An 11,911-nucleotide genomic window follows, 5' to 3' on the forward strand; every position below is an offset into this window, starting at 1 on the left:
TCAATATAAACACGAACAGCGACGTTCACAAACTCGGTGAAGATTTCGACGACCAATCGTGGTCTACTTATCATAATAAATGTAGTTTCGCATCTCCGGGACTTTCTCCAAAATCTAAGGAGCAAAAAATCCCTCAATCAACCACATCCAACTTCACATCTCCAAATCGCTAGGAGGCATTTAAAGTAACGGACATTAAAGATAATATCGAAATAACGGACCAAACCAACAAAATTTCTCCCCCTACTCCGCCACCAATTTTCATCACTACGTCGGTTTATTTTAACGATGCAAATCTATATTATCGATCACGGGTGTAAATGGTTTCACGTGCAAATCGACCACAAAACATTTAAAACTCACAACGACCAAAATCGAATCTTACCGTCTAGTAATTCATCTTCTAAATGAAAACAAATTTGAATATTTTACTTACCAAGCCAAAGCTGATAAACCTTACCAGGTTGTCATAAGAAATCTTCTCTCAACGACAAACCCAAGCTCCATTAAGGAGGAACTAACCTCCAAGGGGTTTAACGTAAAAAATATCTCTAATATCCAATCAAAAGAATCCAAATCTCTTCTTCCACTTTTCTTCGTCGACTTGGAACCGGCCCCCCTAAACCCAAATATCTTCAAACTTATCTCACTTTGCTTCACCAAAATTAAAATTGGAGAACCTCATTCTCGGAAAGACCTTCCCCAATGCCATAGATGTCAGAACTACGACCACACCAAATCTTATTGCAATCGAGATCCTCGATGCATCCGCTGTAGTCAAAGCCACCTCTCGGAACTCTGCGAAAAACCAAAAGACACCCCTACTTCCTGTGCTCTATGCGACGAAGCTCACCCTGCTAAATAAAAGGGTTGTATCAAATATAAAATTCTATAGCGGTCAAGAATCTCCAAACTCAAGAACTATACTCAAACCAACTACTATCAACACTCAAGCAATCCTCCTTCAACCAGCCATGTAAACCACACCAACTCGGATATCACCCAGCAGACCAACTTAAACCCTCCGCCAAGCAGTTCTGGTAACCGACAGGAATCCTATGCAAATTCAGTCAAAGGTAATCAAAAAAACTATACCCCTAATAATTACCCTCCTCCCATCAATAATTTTTCCAATCAACCATCATCATTCATTCACGAGCTCCAATCACTCATCACACCTTTAATCACCCTTCTCACATCTCTCATCAATAAACTAGTTTTTAACAATGATTCTGAATACTAAGCCTAACTCTCCCCTATCCATAATCTTCTGGAATGCCAACGGCTTCATCAACCATAAGTATGAATATCAGTTAATACTATAATCCAAAAACATTGACATCACTCTTGTCTCTGAAACGCACTTTACCCCTTAATTTTACTTAAAAATATTCGAGTATCAAGTCTATCATACCTGTCATCCCGATAGTACCGCCCACGCATTCTACGTTAAAAACAATTTATCCCATCACCCATTAGCTCCGCACTCTGAATCCTACTTACAAGCCTCTACAGTACAAATCAACTTTGATAATACTGTCTCCATTGTTATTTCCGCAATTTATTGTCATCCAGGTTCTAAAATTACACCTGACGAATTTACAACCTTTTTTTTCCACTTTAGGTTATCAACTCATTGTTGGAGTTGACTTTAACTCCAAACACCTAAGTTGGGGTAACCGCTTCGTCAAAACCAGAAGCCGTGTACTTAAATCTACGTTAGAATCTATGAACTTCTCAGTAATTTCTCCTTCCTCTCCTGCTTACTGGCCTTGCATGTCGCGACCATGTGAGCAACTGGTACCTATTATTTTAGATTTTCAATATTGGTTTTTGATCCCATGAAAAAATATGAAATGACACCCCTGTTTTTTTATATTTATCGTAATTAAAAAAATGAGTAAAAAATTTTTTTGAAATTTGTGTTTCAAATATAAGTTTTTGCCTAAGTTTAATGCTTTTACTAATATGTCTTATATTTACTGATATTCATATATCTATATTTACCTATGCGTCCTATGCGGGCCACGGGCTGGTTATAACTTGTTCGTGGGCCGTAGTTTGGAGACCCCTGGTCTATAGTTATTAGTTACTATTTAGTACCTGTACTCTGTAGTGTGTTCGTTACAAGACCGTACCCAAGGAGGGGGTTTCGGGTCCAGACCACCCCATTGAAATTTCTACATACTCATCGATTTAATAGTAAATAGTATAATAATAGTATATAGTGTATTTTAATTTCTCACTATCAGATAAAATAAAAATATTGGACCGCCCTATAAAAAATTTTCTGAGTATGCTCCTGGTTCGTTATCTAATCATTTTAACAGTTTAATTTAAAAGTTATTATTTCATTCAATATGAAATCAGAATATTCAATAGATGAAATTGAAATAATACAAAATTAATTATTAATGATCACATTTATGTTTTTCAAAAAGAAGTGAATGATAGAGCATTGTAAAGGAAATGTAACGATAAATTCATCCAAAACCAAAATTTAAAATATCAACAACACTCTCACAATGTATGTCTATATCATATATGTATCATGAATGTATGTATCCAGTGCTGGATTACCCATTAGGTGGAGTAGGTGCTCGCCTTAGGCCTCACTCATATAAGGGGCCATGTAAAAACGGAAAACTATATTTTTTTTTATTTAATAATACCTGTATTTTATTTACGAATCTACGGGAAAAAAGTCATTATAAAATATAATATAAATTAATTTTTAAGTCTTATATGTAGTAGTAATAATACAATTATTGTGAAAAAAATAGAAATAATATAAAAGTTAATAAATTTTTCTTGCAAATAAAAAAATTTAATAAACATAATTTTATTTATTAATAATAGTTGGTTATTATTAAAGCTGTTTATTTGAATTATTGGATAGTGATGTTTTTTTTTATTATTAAAATATAATTACAATCTGTACACATTTTGTACAATAAGTAATTTTGTTACATGATGATATATAAAACATAGAATGATTAACAATTTGGGAGGTTACTCAGTAGTGCCACATGTTAAATTAAAAGATCCCTTGGCCAAGTTTGTTTAAGACGTCTCTGGGGGTTATCGGATATTGTAATAGAAGATGGGCGTTTTGTTATTGGATTGTTGTAATGAAGTAACTTGGAATGGAAGGAGGCGTAGTGAGAGTTAGTTGAGCAAGCGATGGAATATTTAGGTCCTTGTGGAGATTGTTATTCGTGATGTACTATGGTGCTGAGACAATTTGACGCCGCAGACAAATTGACCGGAATGCCTGAATTTTTCTCGTATTAGAGGGTTTGGCAGAATTTCATATATGGATGCCGTAGGACCACACAGGTCTAATAATTACTTTATATATTAGTAGTTTGTTACTGATTGCTATCCTAGAGCGTAGAAGTGGGCGGAGCAAGTGAAGTCTAGAGTTTACTGTTTTTCTTTTGTTTTTAAGGTGATAGACCCATGTTAGGTGTCTGTCAAAAGTTAAACCTAGGTATTTTATTGTTGGGGTAGTGGGAATTCGAATATTTTTGAGCGACACCGAGGGACAGTCTCTTGGTCTTAGAGATAACGTGAGAAAGGATGATTTTGATTGTGAGTTTTAAGTGTTTTGTGGTCGATTTGCACTTGAAACCATTTACACCCGTGATCGATAATATAGATTTGCATCGTTAAAATAAATCGACGTAGTGATGAAAATTGGTGGCGGATTAGGGGGAGAAATTTTGTTGGTTTGGTCCGTTATTTCGATATTATCTTTAATGTCCGTTACTTTAAGTGTCTCCTAGCGATTTGGCGAGGTGAAGTTGGATGTGGTTGATTGAGGGATTTTTTATTAGGAACAGAAAGTCCGATATCGACAAAACCGCCGGGTGTCAATTGTCCGAATACCTCAAAAAATATATGCCATAATGCATAATGTTCGAATAATTAGCGACAACTCTGTGTGGGAAAACGTCTATACCGACCAAACGTTCGACGAACATGTTTATTGGATATTTTGGATGTTTGACGTACGTCCGACTAAACGTTTTTAAAATCCTTGTTAAGGTCCGCTCAAACCGAGCGGTAGCGATGGCGGTAGCGGCAGCGAAATGTAATGTCCATACGTTTTAATAGGAGCGCACTCACTATTGAAAAATTAATACCGCGGCAAAAATATTACCGCAAGATTGAGCGTGATATTTTTATTTTTCGCTGCAGACACTATATTTTTTGCTTACTGCCAAGAGCGCCCAAAAGAAAATTCTAAAATGGGGGACAACGTTTTAATTTATCAATCTAGTATCTGCATTTTCAATAAATTTTTCTTTATCTGAATTTACTTTTTCTCTATGAATACTCAACATGCATATTCCACTCAGTCTATCATCACCCATCGTTGATCGTAACCATGTTTTAACACACCTTAATGTACCAAAAGAATGTTCTGCTATACAGCTTGTAGCCTGAAGAGACAAAATATATCCAAAGCAACAGCTATACTTGGAAAAAACGTACAGTTACAATTTAACAAATCGATGAAATCAATATCCTAGCAGTCCTTATTTTTTCAAAAACTGTACCAACTTTCTGCTTCAGCTTGTAGATTATCAATTTTATAGAAATCAAAAATGTTTTCAATGCTCTCAAAATACATTTTTTTCTTCAATTTTTTAAAAATGTTGGGATGAAGATATTGTAGTAAAAATGCATTATCAATTTCTTTTTTTCAAAACGTTCTTTTATAGATTGTAAAATTGATTCAATATATGGTATAAAAATTGATTTGAATTGTTCTAAAAATGATTTTTAGAAGCTAATTTCTCATTGGAAATGTTACCAATTGCTGTGGAAATAACATTCCAAGAGGGGCAAGTGCCCCGTCTTGCCCCCCCTGGGGACGCCCATGATGTATATATATCAAACTAAATAACTATAATTAGTGGTGTATTGGAGGGTATACGGGGGTATACGGCATATACCCACTACGCTATTTTTATCCATGGCGTATAGCTTATGAGAAATTAATGATACGCGGGTATGCAGCCGTATCTAGCGTATAGCTTGTAATTTGACAAATATAAATAGTAAAACTTTTGGTTATATTTATGACGTGATTCGGTATCGGATATAATAATATTTTTTCTTTTTTTTTTTATGAAAAATTCAAATTTGTTTTCATTTAACAAGTTTTAATTAAAATAGTGGGATCCTAAAGACTATGTGAATTCGTGGGTGATAAATCATAGATCAGCAGAAGACAATAGAAGTAAATGATGTCACCCATATGTAGATCCGAATAGTGAAACAAATTCAAAACAAAACAAGTCTTTGAAAAATACTGACGTAAAAAAAAAGTAACCATGATCTATTTTTTTTTTTGATGAAATTTTTTTGTCAATGTCACAGTAATAAACATGATATAAAATATAAGCGAAGCCTGAAATTTTTTTGTATGTCACGTTATAAATGTACACCATAAAGACGTGCTTTCTAACTTTAAAAATAGATAGAGATATGAATAGTGGTTAAATTAAAAATCAATAACCACTTAATAAAATAATTAGTCCATTTATTTAGCATGTAGAAGTATTATAGAATAAATACAAAAGTATAATATTCTATTAGGTTTTAAGTGAATACAAGTAAAGTGAATATTGTTTGAGCAAAGCGAGAAAACATTTTTTTGGTTCCTACCATATGATAGTTACTACATGAAATAAGGCGTGTACCCATGATTTATTTTAGCAATACATCACTGCCTATAACTGTTGTATATTATAGTTCACTATATTTATGTAGTAAATTTATTTAATTTTGCCCCCCCACCCCATCCTAGAAAAATGTCTGGGGACGCCCATGATATATATATATATATATATCATACACTAACTCAGTGATCTTCAACCTTTTTCGACCTGCGACCCACTTTTCTTACCAAACATTTTTCGGGACCCGTGTAAATTTCGTTAGCCGTGAAAACCAAATAAAAAAGTTACAATTGTTTAATGTATGCCATTTTAGAAGTGTTTTTATAACTGAATAAATCAAAATTTATATTTTTTAGGTATTTAGGAAATATTTAATTTTTAATATAAGTAATGATACAAAAAAAAAAAATGCATATAATGATAAAGAAAAATATATATGTTTTGATACACAAAAGAAATGATTGCGATATTTGTCCTGGACTGTTTTCATGTGAAATATCTCAACCTCAGCTCAATTTAACACAATATAGTTTATAAATATATGAAATGTAAATAAGATTTATAAATTAGGTCGGGCTATCACTTCATTTGATTGTTCATTCTTTTTTTCTTTTATTTGAAAATTGAGGCTTCAACAGCAAATATTATTAGCTATTAGATATTAAATATTTGATGTGTTAGGTGTTAATTTAAAATTACAATATTACATATGAAATATTATAAAGGTGAAGTTAGATGTAAATTAAGATTTACTAATATATTTGTGATACTTAATAATGTGACAAATTTTTAGTTTGTTTTTCGCTTAGTACTTTTACTATGTTGGATGGCATGTTCAGGTCGGTGCGTATTGAGGTAAATTGTGTACACTTCTCCACTATGTGTTCGACAGTTAATGATTAATGGTATGTGTTGCGTATTGGTTTGAGGAATTTTTCTAATTAAGTATGAGTGTTTAAGAAAAAAGTGTTCATTCTAATCTTCTACAAATTTAAAATAGTATAAAATACTATGGTTTCGGGTTTATTCGAAAACATTTTTATGTAATATCATATGACATACATTATATAATATATATATATAAATATGATTTTTTTAAATTGTTTAATAGAAAACTTATCGCGACCCACCGGTTGAAGACCACTGCACTAACTGATGTAAAACGTGCTTTAAAACCTAAAAATTTGATACTTAAATTGAACAAAAATAAATCTTAGGAAGGGGCCCAATTTAATTACCGCACACGGGCCTCCTATTTTTTAGTTACGGCACTGATATACATACCGTATTTCTGGAAACACAATATTTTAAGAATGATAGTTATCCATGGAATATAAACGAAAAAGCGTATTGTTATTTATAACTGATAACCTAATATTCCAAACTAAATAAATAGATTTTTCGTAAACAAATTATAGATTTTCATATATTAAATTAAATTTTTAAATTCTATTCAATTATATTCTGATCATAGTAAACAATTTTCCAAGATTTTTGATATTTTCCAGGGGGGGGGCATGTCTCTCCCTTGCTCCCCTCCCATATAGATGCCCTTGCTTACCGCTATGATAATCAGTTTTAAATTCCCAACTATGAGTGATCTACATTTTATTATTAATATATTAATATCTATAGAAAGCTTATCATTACATTGTATGATATATTTTGACTTTATATACAAACACATATCTATTCATCGTAATCGTACACCTTGCAGTTGAATCTTACGTCGTGGTGTTTGAATGTATGATTCTCTTGTTTAAAATGTATTATTAATAATAAAAATGACCAATAAAATTGAACAATTAATAGCTATTGTTAAAGAATATCCATCATATATAATATGAAACTTCCAGAATTCAAGGATACGAGGAAAAAAGATTATATTTGGGATTATATTTAAAATAGTAATTTTGTACTTTAAAATATTAATATTAATAAATAAAAATATAATAATAATAACTAAAATACATGTACACGCATAGGTGTCATAATGTCGACTAGTAATTTTTGGCGAAATATTTCGCTCTCCGGTTAGGTTAGATCAGCGGTATTTAAAAAGCGATAAATACCGCTTCGGTTTGAGCGGACCTTTAGGTGTGGACGTTGCTTATCGAGCATCCGGGGCGTGCAGCAATATCGTTGAGCAATTACAGAGCGATAATTTGTTACGAATGCGACGAGAACACTATTGTTGTTGTTGTTGTCGATGGTACGTCAGTGCGCGACGAGTGGTATTATAATAACAACAATAATATTCAACGGCCATTGTAACGGCGCTCTATTATTAGAACGTGCGACACCACCACCGCTGATATACACATGCACATATAAATATATATACATATGGTTCGTCACCGTGGGCCGCACTGGAATTCGCCGTACGCTATCTAATGCACCGTTGCGCTGGCCGCCGCCGCCGACAATTAGCAGCGAAATACCATACGCGATTGCGTTTGCCAGCAATGATCGGCGGCAGTGTGCCAGTCGTACGTGGTGCGCGTGCCGATCGCTACGTTTCTGTGCGTGTGCGTTCCGAGAACTCCCTCCGCTGCCGTCGTTACGCGGCCTTGGCGGATTCTCGTACCAGCGGCACAGGTAATAACAACCGAACGCGGTGACAACGCACGTCGGAGGTACATCGCTCAGCGCCGGACTCGACGCGCGTCCACCCTACCGCCGCCGTGCGCTGTTTGTCGTCCGTCGACCACGATGGTCTGATACGAAGTGCGTGTCACCCGACGACGCAATGATGCAGACCACCAGGTGAGTTGGCCGTTTCCAATGGTTTCCGCGTGAACGTGTACGATTCAACTGTACACGGCAATGTGTAATTGATGACAAACCGCTGTGGGCGTGTTATCAACAGTTTTTCTCTATCCCGTTTACGACGGTCGCTACCCTAGACCGAAGTTTTCCCACATTTCAAATGCCCAACCACCCCTGCCGCATTAGTTATCGACATAACTCAACCATACACCCCATACTCATGTGATCGCGTTCAACAGGTACACGAAACGGGACTCCGAAGACACCAGTTCACCGGCTCTAGCCCAGATGGAGAACGATTACATCGACGAAGATGAAGACAAGTACTCCGAGGTCAGCTCGTCTTTGGCTCCCGACGGCTCCCTGGTATCCACAGTGGCTGACAGGCACGGCTTCTTTGGTGGTACCCAGTACCTGATGGAATCGTAAGTGCTGTGACATGTTCTGCACGGTATTATTCTATTATGAATAGCTATTTGTAAAGAATGGTAGCACCGGGTGTTCTTTAAATTGGTTATATTAATATGATCCTGTGCTCGTGAAACATTTTTTTTATGTATTAGATAGTCCAATTGTTTTTTTCTTTAAAGAAGAAATATTTAATACTATATATTTAGTACTAAGTTCTGTAAACTATAGGATATTCATATGTCACTAAATTGAATAATAATGTGATTATAGTGTACCCTGCTAATAATATGTGAATAATAGACAGATTATAATTCGTTTATTTAGTTACTAATATTCTTGGGTTGAAAATATTTTCCTTTAATATTAAATTAGTCAGAATACAAATTTCATATGTATAGGATTTTGACTGAATGAGTCAATTTTTATTCCCAGTAACAGCATTTTTGGCTCTGCATAATGTTTATTTTACTGTAGTATACACAATGTTGTTTCTTAACAAAATGTAATTAATCGTAGGATTAATAATATTTCATTGTTTCATGATAACACATGTATAACAGTTGTAGTACTGAGGTTTTTAATATTTACAAATCTAGAATTGATTAATTTTTTTTTCTTGAATCTTTAAATTTAATTACATTATCAATTTTGGATTTATTAATTTTAGATAACCTTAAAAAAAATAACATTTTTTTTTATTTCTAGAATTTTCTGCTAAAACAATTATGAATGATATAGGTTAAACATAATGTAATATTTCTATTTTAATTGCTATTTTTTTTTTTTTTCAGAAACTCATTATTATTACAATTCATATTATTTAATACTAATGAAAAAAAAAATCTCAGTATAATTTATTTTATCTTAATATATTAATATTTTAACCATTCCTAAGTTATTATTTTATTTATTTTTTCTGGCCTTCTTTGGTTTCCAACTGGTATTTACAAACTTTCTTTATCTCAACAATGCAAAACTTTCACCTATCTTATAGTTATTATGATTATTTCTATTACAGAAAAAGTAATTTTAACTTGTACTAAATTTAGTTTTATTTTTGCTTTTATAGTGTTTATTTTATATATTCGTACTTAGTTCAATATTATAACTGTATACTAGCAATATATTATTATGCATCATATTGATAATAACTCAAAAATTATTGTACACAGGAAGTTAAATCCTCTTGTAGTCATTAACTATTTAGTATGCTATAGTGTGTGCAATACATACTTCCTGTTTGGTTTAGTATAAAAATTGTACAATTAAGGTTATTACATTAATACAACATTGCAATTCAATAAATAAACATGTACTTTTATAAAGTTATATATCTTCTTACTAATCCTAGTTCAATGTGTGAGAAAAATGTCTTCACTTTCTACATAGGTACATCTTTGATTATGTCATAACTGTGTGAATTTATAATAATTAAATGAATTATTGTAGGAAACAATTGATATCACCTAACAAAATCAAAGAACGTGAAAGGAAATGGCTAAATATGACTGCTGATTGGGATAAGCAAATGGTCAAGAATATTAAAAAAGTTAATATAGTCAACATAATAACTTTTAAATTTGTTATTATGTAATTTTGATGTTTCTTAGGTGCAAAACAGATGTAGAAAAGGTATACCACAATCAATAAGACCTAGAGCATGGTTATTCTTGACTAAAGCACATAAGTTGTTGCAAGCCCATGAAAATTATTATTTTATACTATGTGATAAACCAGGAGAAAGAAAGTGGATCGAGGACATAAGGAAAGATTTGCATCGACAGTTTCCTTATCATGAGATGTTTGTCGACCAAGATGGAACTGGGTAAATAACATAATATTTATATAATTTTAACTAATAAAATTTAAGTTTTAATTTTATTTCATAGCCAAAAAGAATTATTTAATGTTCTTAAAGCATATACAATATTGAAACCTGAAGTTGGATACTGTCAAGCACAAGCACCAATCGCAGCATTTCTTTTAATGCACATGCCAGCTGAACAAGCATTTTGGTGTTTTGTGGCTATTTGTGATAATTATCTTCGTGATTACTATAGTCCAGGAATGGTGATTTACATTTTTTCCTATTTTTAGGTAAATGGAAAATTTTAATAAAATCATAACTGATTTAAATTAATATTGTTTTTAGGAAACTCTAATCCAAGATGGAAACATACTTTTTGCATTATTAAAAAACTATGAGCCTCATATGTATAAACTTTTGGTAAGTCTATTTAATTTTAGAATTGAAATAATTTCATAATTATTATTTTATTGAAATTTTTTTTATAGAGAAAACAAAGTATTGATCCAATTATGTATATGACTGAATGGTTTTTATGCGCTTTCACAAGAACATTGCCATGGCCCACTTTGTTGAGATTTTGGGATATATTTTTATTTCATGGTAATTACATTCAATAGTTTTTTCTGAGTTCAATTAATTTTTCATTGATTATTTTAGGTGTTAAAACATTATTTAAAATGGGTTTAATATTGATTAAAATATCATTACAAGAAAAATCCTATTCTAGTCTCAAAAAACGTTTTCCTACAATGTGTGAAACTCTAGAAGCTTTAAGAAATCCTCCATTACATATGTTAAATGAAGAAAAAATTATTAAAAAAGTAATTTAATTTAATAATTTTTAATTATGCTCATTATCATTTAATTTCTATTTTTTTTCTTTTTTTTTTTAGCTTGTACAATTAGAAATATCAGAAAACACATTTGAATATCACCATCAACAGCAAATCTTATTACGACGAAAATCAAAGGAAACTAAAAAACCTCGAGAAACTGATGTCTTTTAAAATTAGATTGGCTGTTTATAAAAGTTACCTTAAGAAAAACAGGTTATTAATAATATATATTTCTTATCTATACATATATATATATATATATATAAAGTATATTAAAATGGTCTATGTTATTATAAATTGGTAGAAGAAAACAATTTATTGTGTTTTTATTTTTCATATTATTATAAAATTTTTATTTTTTGTTATATTTACTTATTTTAAGACTTGAATAA

General features: G+C 32.0%; 1 protein-coding gene across 1 annotated transcript; it reads left to right on the forward strand.

The window, feature by feature from the left end:
• Positions 1–8,091: 8,091 nt before the first annotated feature.
• LOC112690176 (TBC1 domain family member 10A) lies at positions 8,092–11,806 on the forward strand. The gene is made up of 9 exons (XM_025564123.1): positions 8,092–8,459; positions 8,702–8,887; positions 10,323–10,422; positions 10,484–10,698; positions 10,763–10,943; positions 11,026–11,100; positions 11,169–11,283; positions 11,341–11,504; positions 11,577–11,806. Exons 1-9 carry the CDS (start codon positions 8,443–8,445, stop codon positions 11,688–11,690), a joined length of 1,167 nt encoding a protein of 388 aa, XP_025419908.1. The 5' UTR covers positions 8,092–8,442; the 3' UTR covers positions 11,691–11,806.
• The last annotated feature ends 105 nt before the right edge of the window (positions 11,807–11,911 follow it).

Source organism: Sipha flava, unplaced genomic scaffold (genome assembly GCF_003268045.1).
Source record: "Sipha flava isolate LNK unplaced genomic scaffold, YSA_version1 492_pilon_pilon, whole genome shotgun sequence".
In the NCBI taxonomy this organism is placed as follows: Eukaryota; Metazoa; Arthropoda; class Insecta; order Hemiptera; family Aphididae; genus Sipha; species Sipha flava.